The 20,516-nt window shown below is 41.9% G+C and overlaps 1 protein-coding gene across 3 annotated transcripts in view; it reads left to right on the top strand.

Moving 5' to 3' along the window:
• Nucleotides 1-20,516, top strand: part of LOC110973723 (plasma membrane calcium-transporting ATPase 3-like) — a 111,342-nt gene that overhangs the window by 58,745 nt on the left and 32,081 nt on the right. For 2 of the 3 annotated variants that reach the window (XM_087136240.1, XM_022224760.2), the window contains 2 exons: nt 17,004-17,178; nt 17,517-17,711. In XM_087136240.1, the coding sequence (XP_086992366.1) occupies nt 17,007-17,178; nt 17,517-17,711 (367 nt within the window). In that variant the 5' untranslated portion in view covers nt 17,004-17,006. Of the gene's footprint in view, nt 1-15,264; nt 15,411-17,003; nt 17,179-17,516; nt 17,712-20,516 lie in introns of those variants that run through there. The other variant, XM_087136241.1, reaches the window with a different exon arrangement.

Genomic DNA, 20,516 nt, shown 5'->3' with positions numbered 1-20,516 from the left:
ACTCCTCAATCCTTCACCTGTTGGAGGATTGAGGACTGTTAGGGTTAAGGATAGTTAAGTTCCATTATAGTCCTTTCTGCAATTATTGCTGTGCCATTTAGTATAGAGATGCATGTACATGTACCTGTACAATACTCACCGTACTATACGTACGTGTACTATACAGTGTACATAAAGTAACCTTATTGTACAATGGCATAGTCCTTACATGTACATGTACTGCGTGCATATTATATTGGTTTGTTGGACACTAATGTGACACGCACAAGCACACACCAAGCATCCGAATCAATACTAGCATAGAGTTGGACTGGGCCCCATGCAGCGGCAGAAGCACAAATTATGCCGTAGCCCCTGGCCATCTACGCTAGCATTCTAACGCCTTGATATTTGCTTGCTGTGCGTTGAACCGTATTTGGAGGGGGGGTCTCACATGTGTGGGCGCTTAAGGGCGCTGGAGAGGAAGAGCGGGACCAAATGTTAATCTTGCATTTAAGCCGGCGCAGTTATTATTTCTGTTGGTCAGATACCATCTTGCCTCAGTATCGGTTTAAAGATGAGTTGTTCCGCATGTCTGCATTGGATGATTGTATTGGATGATTTTCAACTAGACTCTTGGCCGGTCATGCGAAGCTGATCCATTCATGTACGTGCAATCCAGTGAAAACTGGCGGCCCATGCTCGGCATCGTTTGCAAGTACCGTTGCCGATAGACCTTGTAACGCAGATATGGTATGCTGCCTCAAAGGGCCCAAAGGGACAGCGTTGCTGTGTGAAAACAAGGCATCTTCTGTCCAGGCATGAAGTCTGTAAATGGCACTATAGTCGCCCCAAATTCAAGAACATCTGACATTTTTGTGGTAGCATTTTATGTCCACATAATTTCATCAGATTTGTGTCAGAATGCGCACAGAAAAAAACTTGTGGCAGATCAGATTGAAAACAAAAAAAGAATTGTCATTGTGATACATGTACATGTACCTGGGTGTGGTATTGTAGACTTTAATATTCATTAATAAATACATACATGTACCGTATGAAATGCACTTCATGTACATGTGCCGGTAGTTTATATTGTGATTGTTATTTGTTGAATTATCAAAAATCCAACACTGGCTGATTGGATGAATTAGGTACCAATATGCACAGTCATTACCAGTATTGTCCCCATTGACACTGTGCACACATGTACATGTTCGTACATGCATGTACATGTACACTGTACATGTATGGTACATGTATAAATGCACAGGAAGGTCCACAATATGCTGTACATTATCCAGGGTTTTCTTCACATATTTCAGCCTATTCCCCCTGTTTTCCTATCCAGCCTCTGGGCATACATGTACATGTATAGAGACAGAGCTGGAAGACGCCTTTAATTACGTTACCTCGACAAGATTCCAGTATGCAGTACGCGTACATGTACCTGTAGGTCTTGTTCCCTGTCTACTGTCGTGGCCAGGCTCATGGCCTTGTTTTCTATTGTATATTTGGTTTTGTTCCCCCTCTCCCAGTACATCATGTACTTAATCATGGCTGATTTGGAACGTCTTTCATTTGACGAGACACCTCGACATGACTCATCACTCAGAAGCTTGAGTAGGCCTCCCGCTCATAATTTGCAATTTATCAAGAACATGTAGAGTGCTTGCACACGTATGCATGCATACAGACTTGAAGATGTCGCGTAAAGTGCGTGGCTACTGATTTTGTATTGTTTGAAATGCAAGTGTTTCAATCGGCAGTGAAGAGGTAAGGCTTCCATCTCTTATCTCTTGGTTTGTTATTCCTAATGATTTTCGAGTGCGGGGATAGCATATCAGCCTCTGGTATTGTAGATTCCATCTGTAATGTTCAAGAGCATCAATTTTCAATGCACGACGGTTTTATTCATGTTTCATCAAGAATCCGGCTGTATTTCACGTCTTGTGATTGTGCACAATTTCCTACTTGAGTTTGTACAGACGCGCATAATTTTATAAAATGAGTTCTCAAATTTGTGGTTGGGCATTTATGCATTTTATACATTCGCAGAGGTCGGAACTGTTGCTATACATGTAATACGTACCTACATGTACATGTAAAGTACATGTAAGCAACACAGAAAAGCAGGCCTGTGTCAGATTTGGATCAAAGTGAGGCTGCACTGGCAAGTTGCTCTTCTTCAGTAGGTTCTTACATACTTCATGTACATATGTACATGTAGCTGCAGAGATGGTGCCACTTAATTTTATTCATTCACACATGCACATTCACCATCACATCAAGGTCTTACGGGACATCAATCTCTACTGGAAGAAGGACATGAACCTTTTGGACACTCTCACGGCCAACTTGGGAATAATGCAGCAGCATGCTGCCATTTCAGGTGCCAACAGCTGCCAGTAATCCAACACAATGTTCACGTTTCTGCCCTCACACTGTTGTGGGTACATGTATGAATACTCCAGGGTGGAGATTGCCATGAAGGGGTGAAGTGACTTACTTAAGTTCACAACGTGACCATCTGGTGGATTTGACACCCGTGGCCCTATGGAAGGGAATCACGTCATAACGTACAAGTACATACTCAATTCACCTTATGTATTATAGGGCCGTTGATCTGTTGTTTCCTGTCATTGAAAGTTGTTTGAAGGGGAAATTAACAAACATCTATACCCACTAAAAGTTCGAGAGCTGCAGCAAACTGTTTTCCCATTGAGATTAATCACACAAAATAGAAATGAGAGCCTGGTTCTGAAACATAATTTGCTAGGAAACCTTTCTTGTCATCTTAACAGGTCTTGACCTTTCGTTCTTATGAGACAAGCAATTCTCTTTCCCTGGATGTTCCTCTGTGTCCTTGTCCGATCGATACGGACAGTGGAGGCAGCAGTACGGGCTGTCGTTGGGATTACTGCCAGGGACAAGACGACACGATTCGCGTCCGGCCTCAGGAAAAACCAGGAATCTAAAAACCACAAATTGATTGGTGGACAGGCACATCTGTCACGAAGCTGCCACACCACACAATGCATTGACATGTACATGTACACTTAGTGGCACCATGCAGTGAGAGCGGAGGGGGGCAGAGACGAGCATCACCAGTTTTTTTCATGGGGGAGGACAGGACTTTTTTCCCGGTGTTCTTATATCAGTACAATCACCACATGTACCTGCACGTGGCTGGTTCCTCAAACTATTGACCATTAAATAATGTTCATCTTCGGCGATTCATTTTTCCCGAAGTGAACGGCAGTGAATTAATTCCCAATGTCTGCTGAAATGAGGGAAGTCATGGCTGATATCTGGAACAATGATGACCGTGTCCATCTTTCAACTTAATTGGAGTTGATTAACTAAAGTCTTGAACGTCAGCATTTTTGACGGATGTGAACAACCTGTTCAAATCCTAGCTAGTAAAAATTACCGGGGAGTGATAATCCCCTCGGTTATTTTACCCAGATGTATATACATGTGGTGAAAGGTGATAATATTTACACATACAGTATTAAAACCACGAATAAAAAAAAAAATGGAAAAGACATGCGGAGTTGCATTTTGGTCCATTTTATGAAGAACATGCCACATGTACTCTATCTTATGGTCACTACAAAAGAAGTATACAGGTCCACCGTATTTTTAGACACTGTGTGGCTGGAATCACATATAACTATACAACAACCATAAAAAAGAAACAAGTTGTTAAAAGGTGTTACTGATTTGTTGGTCTTTATTTCAAGGCCTAAAGGAAATTTACCATAAAAGTGTGTAATTGAATTGCTACATGTAATTAATATATGTCAGATTGCCTAATGATCATGTTCAAATTGTTCATCATTCACTCTGCGGTGGTGATTGAGTAGTAATGCAATTCCATTCCTCTGCCATGATTAATTACAGTAATTTACATGTGTACATGTAGGTGTATTCCCCTGTAGATTCTACATGTAATGTAAGAGTGCATTACTCTGGCTTTGTACCCCTGTGTCTATTTTACCAAAGAAACGTTCAGACCTGTGTAAACAGGACTGACGTGCCGGTAGCCTGTGATTAAGTGAAACTTTCTGTGAGTATTTGTAACATTTCTACTGTCCACTTTTATCTTGCATTAAAAAAGTAAAAACAAAAGACCACATGATCCACCAAAAGCTCACCTCTTTTGCATTGAGCTTTGCATATAATCGCCTTTCTAAATTCACTGATGCATTTGCAGTCCTCTGTGACTTGACGTCCTCCAGGCAGATTTTGGATGTATATAAACCCCTCCTTCTGATTGATTGGTTCTACACTTGGGCCCGAGTCATGACTTGGTGATAAAATCCATGCGGCCAAGGGGGAGGGGGGCGGAGATTAATTACTGAGTATTTGTATGTGGGCACAAGTCTGGAAAACTATCTGGGTTGCAGTAATTTATCATCTTACTTGAAGGTCAGAGCAAACAGAAAATAGCTTCTTGTACATGTGCAGGTTCTCAGAAACAAATTTGAACAAGAGAATTTTTTTTTACGAATTTAGCTGTTGAAGTAATGCATATTGTCCAACAAACTTGAGAGATTTGAATGTACTTGTTTTTGGTTTCAAGCGAGGTGAAATTCCTGATTTGTATTGTAGGCATTCACAGGTGCATAAGTACATGTATGGACATAAATTTAGTACATCGGTACTACGTCATTATCGTTTGTTATCTTTAATTGCTACTTTTATTGACAAGCTGCATCATCTTGATGTACAGTATCTCCAGAGCTGATAAATCAAATTTTCCAACAGTCATCTTTCCGGGTTGCCAGGGAACCACCACTCAGGCAGCGCTGTTCGCAAATTAATTAACCGCCCGTTAACAAATGCCAGAGGATGGCCGTAAGCACACATCTCATTAAACTCACAGTTAAAGAATGCGCGGTAAGGACAGACTGCGGCCACGTTGATGCAGCAGTGGTACATTCTGACATTCGAAGGACTCTGAAAAGGTTCTTCAGCTTTGTGTCAAAAATGGTAAGAAATTTCTTAGTTTCGTGTCGAAATGCACTGGTTTCAGGTCAGTTTATGTATACATGGTACACCCTGTAGCAACAAGGTCAATGCTGGATTTTCCTGCTAAAAGTCCTTATTCTGCAGACGACCATTGGTTTAATGTTCAGCACTGCAGTGTGGGAGCAATGAATGAATATGCTCCCCTCCCATGAGCAGGCTGTGATTACACCTCATCTGCACTATGTAGGATATTTGCCACTGTTAACTTTCACAGTTAGTGCTTTTCTTCTTCAACCCACCAAAATCCTTCAAGATGTCTACCCCCCCCCACATTTCATCACAGCATGTTTTGCGTTTCACTCCCTCTGATTTTTCGTTTGGGGCAAGCAGTTAGCCTTTGTCATGCTTCGCTGCATTTTTCACTTACTCTGTGCAACTCTTCAGAAAATACCACAGACCTCCATGAGGCCATTGATTTGTGGCAATCTCAAAATGTTGTCAACAGTAAAGCAGAATTGATGTCAAAGGTCACAAGTAGGAGAGCTCCTGAGAATTGCACGCAGGATAAATTGGTTATAAGGGTTATAAGGAAGTCCATGCTTTTCATTATGACAGTTGCAGAAAAAAAAAGAAAAATCCAATAAGTGTCGTGATATCTCACATCTGTTACCAGACACACATTTGAGTTTATTTTAAGCCTCCTCATAGTATTACCTCATGCGCTAGCAAATTACCATTCTCTCAGCTAGAATGGGACCAGTTTATTTATCACTTCCTTGTAATGAGGTCTTTCACAGTGGGAGTTGAGGCGAAACTCCTGCTCTTCAGTAGCCTTCTCGAGTTTCAGAAGCCTTTGACATGGGCAAGTATTGTTGGCCGGCTGATGGGGTAATAAATTCAGCCATTTGATACGGTTGAAAAAAAAATGGTTTGATGCTCTCACAGGGGTAATGGCACATTGACAGGTGGACATGGCACATTAGTCGCAAGCTTTAGGGGAATTTTTTTTTTTTGAGCAGGGAGATTTACTTCAAAAATAGTTCAATGATTTGCGGCTGATTTCCTTGTAGTTTCATAATCACATTAATCCACGGCATGGAGCTTTGGAACCTTATCATCTAAGAGACAAACTATAATGGGCCAAGACTGGCTTGGCCTGAATGTAATGGATTCTGGACCCTCTAAGTTAAGCTGGAGTTCACTATGACAGTACTGGTGCATGTACCATCCACAGAAAACTACCGGTATGGTTTGCCACTTTGCCAACGTGGTCAGAGTAAGAACAAGATACATGCACACTGTACATTTTCTGCACTGTTACACTGTATGTCATAACTTGGGTATTACAAGTAATACGGACAAGCTAAAGGCCTTTTCACACTACAGCCTCTCAGCCCGAGCTGAACTCCACCCTGGGTGAGCCCAATCAGCCCATGGCCGCCCTGGGTTGCAAATTGAATATATCAACCCTGCGTTCAACCCAGCATTGTTTCACACTTGTTCTGTGTGAATTGAGCTTACCAGGGTGAGTTCAACCCAGAAATGGGCACAAACAATTTTCAACCCGGGTTGAAAATTTCAACCCCGGTCCGGAGATGGGTTGATTGAATTCAACCCGGCTTGAAGTCAATCTCGGAACTTGCTTTGCGCACAGGTTGCACACGTATCTGTGTGTGCATTTTGACTCATTTGGGAATTGTCCTCCGTTGTTATGAAAGCTAAACCACAACTGTATGACGTGGGGGAAATACATACTTTACAATGGAGATACTTGTATGTATACAGTTCATCCAGTTTCATGTAGGCCTATACATGTACTGAAAATGCATTGTATGATAAATACATTGTACAACAACCATACTAGTGCCCATGTGACTGATACAGCGTGCTTGAATGACGTACATGCACATGTATGTCAAGTACAATGTACAATGCACACAACGTCAATTGCATTGTTTTGTTTTGTAGTTTATGAAGAGAATATGTACCAAATCTTGTACATGTAGTACATCATACATCTACATGGAAATGTTTAAAATCTTACATTTTACTGCATACCTGCTTGTACACAATGTACATTTACATATAGAGACATCACTTTCACTTTGAGGTTTTGTTTGGATAAGATAAGATTTTTTCTCTCTTTTGTGTAACCTCTAGAAACAAAGCTGGAATATAGAGAAAACAGCTAGTCTATGTTAACAGGATAGAAAGGCAAACCGTCTTTGATCAGAAAACTCACGTACAGGTACATGCATATGTACTTACCGTAATTGGTACACACCTGATGTACATGCAGACTAGTTCCAACCCCACAGTCCAAACAGTAATGTTAGAACTACTAACAAGACTTTTCATTGATGTTTCTTGTACTTTCAGTTCCACTTTGCAGTTGATAGAGCAGTGAACTGACACTGTGATACAACCAGATCCAGTTTGTCGTTTCTGGTTGAAGTTTGTTTTTTTCATAGAAGTTCTTTTGTTCCTTTACATAATGTCTGTTGAGCTTGAAGATAAATGCTGTTTTTCCTCAAATTGTTGTTTGTAGTGTTTTTATTGCTTTCTACATTACCCGATTACATCGCATGTATTTTACAGTTACACGTACATACAATGATGGACCTAGTCCACATGGGTCATAGGGCTTTCTCTGCAGCAACTTCAGAGGTGCACATAATTACAAAGAATTCAAGACAAAGGTATAACAAAACAGTTATTGACTGCTGTGATGTAGGAAATGATATTTTAATACATGTACCTGAGAGATGCACAGCACACTTGGCTTTTGTGACTTGTTACCACTTCATTCTTCAGTTTGTTTATTTGTTACTGCTACCACCTGATAAACATTAAAGCTGCACAATCATATTACTCGCTGCTGGTTTCTTGTTCTCGGAGGATGAATTCAGAACAGCTGAAAGCAGTAATGCAGTCTGACGATAACAGGCCTGATGTCAGTGTAGCGTGGGATTCTTACATTATCTTATTCTTACTACACCCTTCTCCCCCATTGACAAGACAAGATGATAAGTTTGGGTAGTGTTTGACATTCTGTGATGGACCTAGCTTCCTTCTTCTTGACACAAGTCGGCTCAATGTGTCCCTGCGGGTCACCGTGTCAGCAGTCCCATCTGTCAAAACCAGGAGCCGAGGAGGGCGATGATAACGAGAAGATAATATCACAGTGCATAAGTCATCTTGGGGCGTGAGGCCCGCCTTGCTGGATGGGGGAGGGGAGGGATACATGAACAGTAGGATTCCCAGCACAACTTAGATTAAAGGGCAGCGTTTTGCTGTTGAAAGCACTGTGGATGAAAAGGGAGGGGAATCCTTGAATTTTTCGTGAGAGGGTTGCAGGTGGCCAAGCTGTCAGGTTTGTGACTACTGACCAGAAAGTGGGGAGGGGGCACCAATCTAGCTATTGGCCGTAAGTTGTGACCTTACCTTGGGCAAGCCACTTAGTACCCCTACCTGTCTGTCCCCACCTAGGAGAATAAATGGGTGCCAGCATTGGCTTTGGGAATAGCCACATTCTTGGTCATTTCACAGCAAGGAAACCAGAGAGAAACACCTGCCTGGTGAGCCAAATGCTTTGAACAGACTTCAACAAACATTTCTTAGGGTTATCTGGCAAAGTTACCCCGTGCGACATGGATGTAAAACAGTTGAACTTCAAGGAAGGTCAGTTTAAATGTCCAAACCCCACTCCAAGTAGAACACTTCAACATTTTGCTTGCCATCAGTTGAAAATGGAAAGTAACTGTACAAACATGAAGGCTTTCATCTGGAGAAGATAAAAAGGAAGGACTCCAAAGATATTAGTGTTCAATTCTAAATTTACCATACATGTACCGGTACATTTATTTCTATAATTAGCGGCAGTAGGCATTTACTGTTTCATTGTAAGAATCGAGCTGTAAAGCCATTGTATGCCTTTATCTTTGGGAAAATTCCTCCTACCTCAGAAGGCTTGACATACTGTAATTCCATTTTTTTTGTGTGCAGCACGTGAAGCGAGCAAGAAAAAACCGTTCGTTTTGGTTTTGATTTTTATTTCGAATCTCACCTGATATCATTCAAGCCTTGAAAGTAAAGATTCTGGCCAATTCCATTTGTAACATGATGGTACATGTACCCTGAAAAGCTTCAAATATTTCCACTCAAGGCAAGGATACTGCTAAGTGAACATCTGCTTGCACAGTGCCACAAAGAACAACTGTTTGTTTTGACTTCTATTTTTATCTCAATCGATACCCTCCAAGTCCTGAAAGTAAAGATTCAACAATGCCTTTGACACATCTGTAGCACCTCGAAAGGCTTGAAATGGTTTCCCCAGTGGCGAAAATACGCTACACGAATAACTGCTTGTTTGTCTCACTTAACTGTTCGTTTTGATGTCATATTCTCTCGTCTAAATTGATACTAATCAAGTCACGTACAGTAAAAACTCTGACCGTGCCCTTTTGGCAGCATCATGGCACCATGGCATCATGGTGTCATGTGATACGATACATGCATGTTGCACGGCGACTGTCGCATAACATGTAGCACAGGAAATATCATTGACCTTGATAACTTGCCCTGTCATCCTTCCTCTGACATCAAACCTCTGGATATTCAAGGGAAGCGATAGAGGAAGGACTTCAGAAATCATGAACATGGCCGATAGTGCATTGTGGACAAAGCTGTGGTCTCAATGTCTGTAAACCCCAATACGTTGAAGAAGTAGCTTTCACCAGAAGTGCAGGTTACTCTTGTCCATAAATTCAATTTCATGTCCGTGCATTTGAATTTTTTTCCCCTGTCAGAGTTGAACACTTGCCTCATGCACATGTACACTGTATTACTGGCAGATTTTTAAGCAGTCACAAAAAACTGTATTGTATTGAAAGGGACTTATTAGACATTTTGTGGCACTTGACATTGCTGCATTTGTAATCATAGAGCAGAACTAACAGGCACATAAAAAATAGCTTGTTAAGCTCTTAAGATGAAGATTTAAATCAATGAGGTGTGATGCTCATTGTACTAAAAGTGAATCGGCTGTGCATTGATCCCCAGTGTACTCAGAGGCTAATGGTTGGAAAGAAAATAAGAAAGAGGATAGATATTTATTTTGCAGTTATTAGCATCCATTTCACCAGCAGCATATCTGTGACAGTGCACTCTACAGACGATATGACAGTAGCTTGGGTCCGAGTGCGCGTACCCCTGAATCATGGTTGGTGATATGTTGCTGTTTAATGATTAATTTTCAATAAAGTCAGCCTGAGTTTTGTCTGGTGGTGAAGAGATTCAGACAGGTAAAGGGGCATCTGCTAGGCGTCAGTAGTTGTTGTTCTGCCAGGGTCTTCATTTGTGCTCACTGGGATCTCCAAGTGCCGAGCGTTGCATACTGTACGTTGTAGCTGATTGCCAGCGCAGCCTGCCAATTTTCTGAGAATTGCGAATGGTCCTCGTCGAAGCCCTGTGCGACTGAGCACCGGAGACACATCCCTAAAGGTCGCGTCCAAGATGGATTCCGTTGCCCGCGATGCCCGGCGGCGCACCACAAATGCTGGCCGAGGAGGAGCACACCACAACAAGATGCAGTCTGCCACAGATTATCATTGCCTTGCCCGTGCCCAGGAAAGTCTTGTTTCTCGGGCTGCTCGTGGGGAACTGTCCAAGATTCATCCTGGCGGAGATTCTTTACCTGTGCTACTGGTAGATAGCGCACCTGATTCTACATGTACGTTGGCTTTTTGTATAAGATGGAAGGCACGTTTCCTTGCCTGATACGGTACCGGTAGCTGCTACTGAAAATGTGACCATTTACCACTGGCCACGTGCCAGTGGCAGACGAGACCCTGTGGTGTGAAGGTTTCCCCATAGCTTTCTGTACACGTGAAGCATAAGATTTGAGTTGAGTGTGAGTTCACATGACACAGGCAAAGAGGCAGTACACAAACAGTATGTGTGTATGTAACTGCTGAAAGTACCGGAACATGTACAAGTGCATATAGTGTGTACATGTACATGCACATGTGCATGTACATGTTGTCTGTTATGGTACCCAATACCTGTATCACACAAAATCTCTGTACAAATTCTCCTTCATGTGGAATGTCTCGTTTATACATTCCCTTTTTTATTATTCCGGTACATGCAGTACGTTTATTATTTTTCTTTGTGAAGGTACATGTACATGTACACTTTATATGTATGGTAGACTTGTACATGTACATGTGAGCTCCTTATACATGTGCATGTATACATTCTTTACCAAAGTTCTGTGTTTTCCGATTCACACAGCCAGCTTTTGTTGCCCTGATACTTCATTGTCATGGAAGGAGGGTAATAGCAATATCTGCATTTCTGATTCTCATGTCAGCAAGCCACTGTGGCCTCGCTGCTCCAATTTAATTGGGGGAGGGTAAAGCCCGACCCCGCTTGCCAGTGATCGCTACTGCGCTCGGCACACAAGCAACAGCTGACACTCATCCCCAGATCGCATCGATCTACCCCTTTAAAAAATGGCGCATCAGTGATTGACTCAGATCAATACCCATCACGGCTTAGACAATCCGAAGGCTAAAGTAGGCTTGCGGTTTGTGAGGAAGCCAGCCCAGCCATTAATCCATGGCCAACTTTAGAATGCTTTTTTCTTAGGTAGGTGGGTAGACATGGTAGATAACTAGGCACTTTCCAGTGAAACATAATTTGTGCCAATACGTGGGTCCATTCTCCCGCTTGAAAATGAGTTTTCATGTACTCCTTAATATGCATCTGTTTTTTAATGTGAATATCTAGATGCTTTACATACATTTACCGTAAAGCTTTGGGTATCGGATTGCTGTGGCTCTAGGAAGACACTCCACACAGTGAAAGGGCTTTTAATATCAATCATGTACGTGAATGTGTAGCTCATTGGAAAGCATGCAGTATATATACATGTACATGCACCGATATGTAAAGGAGCTTTGCTTAGGCTGGATAAAGATTTTATGCTTCTTGTTTTGCCATCTGCCCTGTTGACGGCACAACCCGAAAGTTTATTTGGGGGGGGGGACTTCAGGAAAATGCAAAATTGGAACTGAAGACAAAAAGGTGTCTATTTTTATGTTTAAATGTAGAGCAATAAAAGGTTGACACACTTATTTATATGCACACGGCTGCAGTAGTACCCTGTGTAGTTATTTGTGTCATTCGAAACTAATGCCATCCAATTACCTCTTTCGCTATTATGATTAACTTGTTAACACTGATGTAGCTGCATAGTGAATCACTGAATCAGCTGTATCAGCTGAATCACTGAATCAGCTGAATCACTGAATTTGTTGAATTGCCGAATCTGCTGAATCAGCATAAAAGAAGAGTTAAAAATTTCCTGCCTGTTCCTACATGTACATGTACGTGTGCCTACAAGTACAAGTACTGCACATGTACTTTGTTTTCAGATGCTTTGTAATACAAAGCAGACCTCTTTTTTTTCCTTTTAAACCTTCATTTGGCTGTCACATCGGCAACAATTTAACTCCAAACATTGGGGAAAAAGAGGACAGAATAACAGTGACTCTAAAATTCTGGCTTCGTATATGTACACATATGTGTCAGAACGTGAACTTGAGATCGAGGTCATGTTACTCTAAATCCAAAAGAGTAAAAATCCACTAACTGAAAGTAGGGAATTTGAGAGAAATTATCTCACTCCAACGGAGTGAGATTTCATGTACCTCTCTATCCACCTCATCGTTGGTTGAAGAGAGTCATGTTGGTCAGGAGTTTCGTTTGGTTGGTGGCGATGCAATTGTAATGCGTGCAATGCATTTCACAGTCGTTGATGAACCAGCAAAAGTGTAGTTCCCACGAAAGGAGCCTCCGTTGCTCGGAAGATTGCGCCCTCTCTTGGTCCGGCCCGGGGCTCATTCTGAAGTAGTTTTAATCTCGGAGGTTCTGCACAAAGGGTCATCACCGTTAGGCTTATGAAAATTACACTATTGAATTAATAACCAAAAGAACCCTGAAACATTCACAGAGCAGTATGAATATTCTAAAGTTAGCAGTCATGCGGGGACACTTTAAAACACTGCATTTCAAGGTTTAAAAAATGATCTTAAAGCTAAGAAATATACATATTAACAACAGCACATGGAGTACATGTCCATGTACTGGTACATTTACAATGTAGATGCGGTGTGTAAATGTATGTGCCTAAATATACAGATTGTTGATTCAGTAATGTGGCATCCTTAATGTTCATCAAATGGTCGCGGTGGAGATCTCTGTCAACAGACGAGAAACGTGTTCTTTCAGGCGAGGCAATGTGTGGGCTGTCATCTTTGCACGAGTGTCAGGAGACAGGAAGACGTCACAAGGAGATACTGCAGCTGTAACCATCAACGATATCTCAGGCTAAAGATAACACATGACATATACATCAGAAGGCACAGTGTATCACCAGGTTATCATGGTGCTCTTGTCTGTGTTGGCAGTGCATGTTGTATAAAGCAGTTAAATATTGTGAGACATCAAATATTCACTGTGAGGTTTTTGTCACCAGGTCCTTAAGAATTGCCACAAAGCTCTTACTTCAGTATGGTGTGCTGTGGCATTTTATCTACATGTATGTGGTCTTGAACAGTGGAGTATTCGGAGCTGAAGCAGTCTCCAAGATCAGTGTGAAATTATCAAAATGTTTAATTATTTGAGAGTTGCTTTTGTTAAGAATGATGTTTCTGGTTGCAATTCAATCTGTGTGATCTGTCAGAGTGTGTAGCTTTGAGTTACAGCATCGTAATGTGTCTTGTCCAACATACCAGTGCAATGTTTATACATATGTACATGTACATAAACCCCATGTGAAACAGCAGGGGTCATTGGTGGTGATTGAACCTTGTACATGTACTTTGTAGTGGCAGAAAATTGTGGTAAAGGGGAGATTGTGGATTTTTTGTTTGTTTCCTTAAAGGTAGCGGTACAATTACGGCAAAGAATTCCATCTTTCCTGACAACTCGGTCTGTCTGACCCCTTCACTTCGCACTTGAGTGTGGAAGTGTATTACCAGGCATTGTACACTAGTACATGGGTATCTTTCTCTGACTGAAGATTTGGCCACGTGCAGGTCTGCCAGCTGCCTGAGACAAAGCTGTGGGCAACTCGTTATGCAGCAGTGTTCAACCACAAGAGAATATCTCCATTGCTGAGATTTTTTTTTTTTTTTTTTTTGAGAAGCAACGGGTGATGACTCGTGGAATACGACAGTATGAATACCATTGCTGTGGTCGAACTGTGAATAATGACATTTGACCAGTGCCCTCAAGACCAGCGAGTTCTGCAGACTATGCATCCTGAAGAACTGATGCTATTCAGCACATGCGCTGGACTTGTCCGATTGAATAGATACAGTGTACATGTATTTGTGTTTGTAACTCACGCAGATTGGGGAGCAAATGCCAAGTCGCTTCTCGTCCATCTCTTCCTAGTCATCTGCCTAAGTTTGCCGGAGATTTGCATCCAGCTTTGCTCCGTATGAGCTTGTTTTACATCTGTCAGTACCTATTTCATCCTCATACATTTTCACCCCTTGCAATCACCAGCACACTTCTAAAAGCTGTATGAGTCACCTGTGAGGATTCTTTTTCCCCCTCCCGTGGGCGCAAGTGGAATTGTGAATCAATTTTGAGAGAAAGAGTGGTACGGTAGGCTGTGAAATTTGATATGCAGGTTTGTTATTTATACCATTAAGCACTGACACGCTTTTGAGATACGAGTGACTTGATTTTTTTTTACTTACAACTATACAGCCCATAATGTGCATTCAATATGATTGGCAGCATGACTAAATTGAATAACAAGAAAAAAAAAAGATGTTGGCAACATGAACATGTATTGTACAGGTACATGTACCAGTATATGTATAAAATCTCACCTCTGTATTGTCTCTTGACATGCGTGTACGGTACATATACAGATGTATGTACATACATAAGGATTTACATGTACATGTAATAACATGTACATGTAACATCTTTTAAGTCATCTCAGTAATTGGAACCTTCTTTGTACATGTACATGGATGTCCATGTACCTGCTACATCACATTATCAGAGATTTCATTTACATGTACCTGTTCACCTTACATGTAAGTTGTTAGCTCGTTGGCAGAGTGCAATATGGGGTTCCCCTCCCCTCCTCCCACAAGTTATTGATGTCTTTCGTAATGACGCTTTGTTCTTACTCTGTGCACTAAGGATAGGATTTATCATGCCTGGACTTGCCTGTGAATGCAGCTGCAGTGATACACAGCACAGCCGGCCATAAACGTGTGAGACGTCTGTACGGGCGTGAAGCTTGTGCCGCGCTATGAAGAAATGTGTAGGGCGTAAATCTGAAACCAGAGTTCAGTTTGAGGTTTTGGCATTTTGGCTGTCACCTGAAATACGGTGTCTGTTGCCTACTGGTACATGTACATGTAAGTGACTCTTTTATGACTGTTGCTGTTGAATAACAGGATGCACTTGTTCCTAGAAGTGCATGTACATGTATATATTGTACTTTCTGTAGCAGGAACATGAACTGGTACGTAGCTCTGTGGTTAAAGTTGGGAGACCATGCATCCAGGAATTTCTCACTCTGCTTCGTTGACAAGTTGGATTGCCAGTAAATGTGATGAGAAAACAGGATTTGAACGAATTGAGTCTAATAAAGACTTAAATGTACATGTACAAACGTAGACTTGGAAGACTCAGCCGTACTGTAAAAATTTTTCTGGCCAGCAACATTTCATTTTTCTTTTCCAACAATTTTTGTTCGTAAAACCTGACAGTGTAGAGGTCAAAGGTGTTATTTCTGACAGAAAAACAAAACTTGACACTCCTCGAGAAATTTCCCCCCCCCCACAACTTTGAGCAGGCCATTATATTCTGGAGTGGGTCACATGTGCATTAGAGTTGCATGCAAGTGAAGCAGGCAGTACTGGGGGAGGGGCCCAACTAACCGGCTCCCAGGCCTGATCAAGGCCCTGACTGGGCCCTGCTGAATAACACCTGCACTGCCACCAACGGTTCATGCTCAGAGCCAATTTACACATAGGCACAGTGGTGGATCCAACTTAATTAAAATGAAAGAACTCACAAAGGAATAGAGGGGAGCCACAGCCCTCCAGATCGCATTGTATCCCTTTATTTGAAAGAACTCGGATTCGGCAGTCATTGGGGTTTTCCAAACCGTAGCTTTTGCTACAGGCTTCATTTTTTAAAAAAATCCTTAGCCCCAAGTTTAATGAGGCCCTCCAGTTTAATGCCGCTCAATTATGCTGCCTTAGAAACATCAGATCATTTAGCATGAGCCCAAAATTTGAAGGGTTGCCATTTGTTTCCTACAGTGAATGAAAATTAGGCTGTGTCCGAAATGGGCTTCTAGAGCTACGGCTAGTTCTCCATGCGTCTCCATGCATTTCTAATGGAGTGAAGACCTAGACCTAGCTCTAGACAAGAGATTCGGATGCAGCCTTAGCTTTCAGTCAGAGACGAAATTGGAGCCCAACATAAAGCTAATGTTTGGAAAATGGCCCACATGGCAAACCTCCAAAGAATGCCAACGTTGCTGTCTTGGTCTGGTGCCCCGAGCATGCAGTGGCAATCATTGTGTGAAGTGGGACCGTAGTGACTGGACCACGTACAAGATTCCTTTACCATGAACATCTGTGCCTCAAGGTGATCATGTGTGTGGGCTTGACACTGTCTTTCATCCTGGGGTGTGGGATCGTCCTTGATTTCAGCCTGACAAATGCATGTGAATGAGATAAAAGGCAGTGGACATGTTGGTGTCCTTGTCATCACTGGAATCATTGCCTTGATCAGGATGACAGCTTCTGGAGACATGACAGAGAGGGTTGCCGCCGTGACAAAGGCCTTTGACCCCCTCAAAGAGGCCGTCTAGTTTATCTCAGCTAGCTGTGAGACAATGCAGCAGTCAACTTCTTCAAGTACAGCACAAAGCAAATGGATGCGAACAGAAGACGGATTCTCACGTTGTTGTCCTCTTGTCTCCCTCCATTCTGCAGGCAATGTATAGCAATATGTCAGACGAGTCCGATGACGGTCTGGCACTCACCATTCCCGTGGAGGAGTTGCGACAGCTCATGGAGATGCGCAAGGAAGAGCTGGCCAACACCATCAAGACCAAGTACACAGATGTCATAGGGTTATGTCAGAAGCTAAGAACGTCACCGACACACGGTAAGTTGGACAGATGATTCAATTTTGTCTTCCAATTTTTAGTATGCTTTCCGTAAAATGTTGGGCACACGAAGGTGTAGATGGTTCGGTGTTGTGCTGAATGGAAGCATGCAATATTTTCTTGTAGCCAGTGACAGCCTCATGTGTTTTACTCCCGTTACATGCTACTGTGAATGAAGACATTGAAGTCTTTGGTAGCTTGGAATTTCAACAGTTTCTTTTTTCTTTTGACTGATGGTACCATGTGCAAGTTTGTAAAAGTGGCCCAAACCGACTAGTACAACTCAGGTGTGTCTCAAACCCTATTCATTAAATATAAGTTTGAATCGATTGCACAGGTATAAGCGGCACCCATGGCATGACAGCCGACCTGATGAGGCGGGTCCAAAAGTACGGCAAGAACGAAATCCCTCCCAAGCCGCCCAAGTCATTCTTCCGATTGATGTGGGAGGCAGTCCAAGATGCCACCCTCATCATGCTCATCATCGCTGCTTTCATCTCCCTCGGGCTTTCCTTCCTACCAGCACCAGAATGTAAGTTGTTGCTCATGTCGTTGCGGTGTTTTGATCATTTGCCTTTGCTGTGTCCTCCCTTGGACTAAATTTCTGAGTAACATTTGTGGATACACTGTTTTACATTGTGTTGAAGGAGGAGAGTGGTTTTAATAAAAAAACTCGAGATTGCAGCTCAGTGCTTCTTGTCAATCCTCTCTGACTTGTCAAGAGAATGTAGCGTTTTGATTCCTTCCAGTATGGGTTAGTTCACGTCAGTGTTATAATCAAGTACTTTTTGAGTACCAAGTTCACTGCCAAAAATTGAACTGGTTTAGAGGGAACAATGCCGGAGATTAATAGACATTTGACGGTAAATGTACAAAAGTAAGATTACAAAATAAATGTACAACTTCAGACACTCCCAGTTTTGTAAAAATTAAGTTTCACAGAGAACACAGTCACAAAGTACTAGGCCAAGTACTTACTGAGTACATGTATAGTGGGGGCAAAAAGTTCATAATTTTTATATTCCTGAAAAATTATTTTGTCAAAATTTACATCCACCCCCTTATTGTTCAAAAACACTTCAGAAAGTGGTCCACTGTATCTGTTAGATGTGACAAAAAATAGAGAAAGTGGCACTAAAAATAGGAGTTGGAGTATGTAAAATTTGGGTTTTTTTTTATATACTGTACCTGTATGTCTCTGGGTGTTTTTGTTGGACGCATACACCGTGTACATGAAGTAGAGACCCATCTTGTCTGGCCTCGTGAAAAGAAAAGTTGGCAGGAACGAGTGAAGTTGTGAAATTTGAAGAAAACTGCTTTCTGTGTAAACTTTTTGCCCCAACTGCACTTCTGTCACAAAGACCTCCATGTAATTTACACAAATGTAAACGGGTGGTTTGAAGTCATCATTTTGTCGTGTAATCTTGCCTTTGTGTATTTGCCATCCTGTGACCACGGTCTTAAGCTTTACTCCCTCCTAACCAGTTTGATATTTGGCAGAGAACTCGGTACACAAAAAGCTACTCGACTACTAGACTGGTTTACACTGACTGGAATAGCAAATTGCCACATACGGGTGTGCACATTTACAAAGTGTGTATCCCTGTGCTTCATGTCAGAACCAATGTAATTATTTTCAGAGTTTGGTGGAAGGTGCATTCCGAAATCTTTCTTGGTTATTTGGTTGGCTCCTGCTGAAAGCCTCAAGTCACATAAAGTCATGGGAATAGATTAATCTGCCTTTTTTTATCAGTTTAATGGCAATTAATCATTTGTGGAGCTGCTTTGTTACCTAATACTTTCAGCACAAAAGCAACACAATTGTGTTTTTGTGTGTCAAAAGAACAAAAACTGGTTGATCTGGGTTTAACTTGAAAAGAAACATTTAAAGAAAAGAGTTTGAATGGGTTTGACGATTTGAAAAGTGTGCATGTACTTACCCGGTATGTACATGTATGCTACATGTATATAAAATGTAAGCTGTAAATATTGTGCCAAAAGTTTAAATTGACACTTCACTGCTTCCTTTTTTCTGGCTTTGAAATGATGTTTTGTGTATGATTTGCCTTGAATAATCATTGCAACATTGCGCATTTGAAAATTCTGATGTAAGATTTTCAAGAAAACACGATTGACTTGATGTACCTTTGTGCAACATCACATTTTGTAACAATTCTGCCCAGCAATTTTGCCAAAATGTTAACAGAAACTGTCACATCCGTAACTTAGAGCGGAGTTGATTGGCCAATTTAATGGCACACGGAGACTTCCCTATCATGTCGCTATCTCCCACTGATGTTTCTCGCAAATTCTTTAAAAGGTGCACAGAATGGATTATTTGTTCCCAAACCTTAACTGTCTGTTGCCTTTTCGAGGAAAGTGCTTTCAGTTTTTGGCTCGCAAGGCGGCCCCAATCATCATCGTTGTTCTCTCTTCACGTCATCTCCTTGGAAGACTTTGCTTGCCTCCCTTCCCTCCCACCTCAACCCGCTTTCCTGGAGCCCGTTGTGGTTTCCCGCATTCTCGATATGGCTGCCTCCTCTCTTCCTGGCTCTTGGTGCTCAAGAGAGCCTTTCTTGAGAAAGCCCCTCATCTCTTGGCAATTGCTGGCACGCTGCTTTTTATTGTCTGTGTACCAGTGACATTATGTGATTCATCAATGTCATTAGATTGGTGGACATCATCCATCAGTATTATCCCAGCCAACCTTGTAGAACCTGCTACCGTTCTCTGGTGTACATACACCGGTAGTATAAGCCGCGGGCAAAATCACTGGCAATTTTTTTTTCTTCTTCTCGTTGCGTTGACCATTTTTTTTCCTACTTGCCACCCAGGACCAAGGAGACAAACAAAATGTGGCAGGTTACATTTCATGGTCAGACTTGATTCACATTGATTGAAATCTCTTTAGTCGCATCAGAGCGGCCTTTTGAAGAAGCTCAGAGGCATCGAACAGTTGGTGAAGTTTGTAAATGGTTTCACTGTAATTCATTGCATTTCTAATGAGAAGAGGACAGCAAGGCAGTTACTGACCAAAGTGCCATGCAGTATGCATCGGCTCAAACGGGTTCCTGACTGATTTATTGCCGAGCAACTACCATTTTTGCACAGGAAGCATTTTTTTGTTTTCGGTATTTAACCATTTGGGTTGATGTTACCGCATCACTGGTGCATATTAAGGCCATAACTACAGGTAATTAACCACTTCGTGCCGGGGCAATTTTCAACGTTGAGGATGCTGGGCCGGCATGATTATCATTTTTTCCGTTTTCAAAATCCTTCAACAATTCATCATTCCATTTAACAGTCGTTTATAGCTGCACGGAGTAATCTTTAG

This window comes from Acanthaster planci, linkage group LG04 (assembly GCF_054643075.1).
Source record: "Acanthaster planci isolate LZ-2023a linkage group LG04, COTS_SCS, whole genome shotgun sequence".
NCBI lineage: Eukaryota > Metazoa > Echinodermata > Asteroidea > Valvatida > Acanthasteridae > Acanthaster > Acanthaster planci.
The sequence above is the reverse complement of the archived record's forward strand: the minus strand, read 5'-3'. Positions and strand labels throughout refer to the sequence as shown.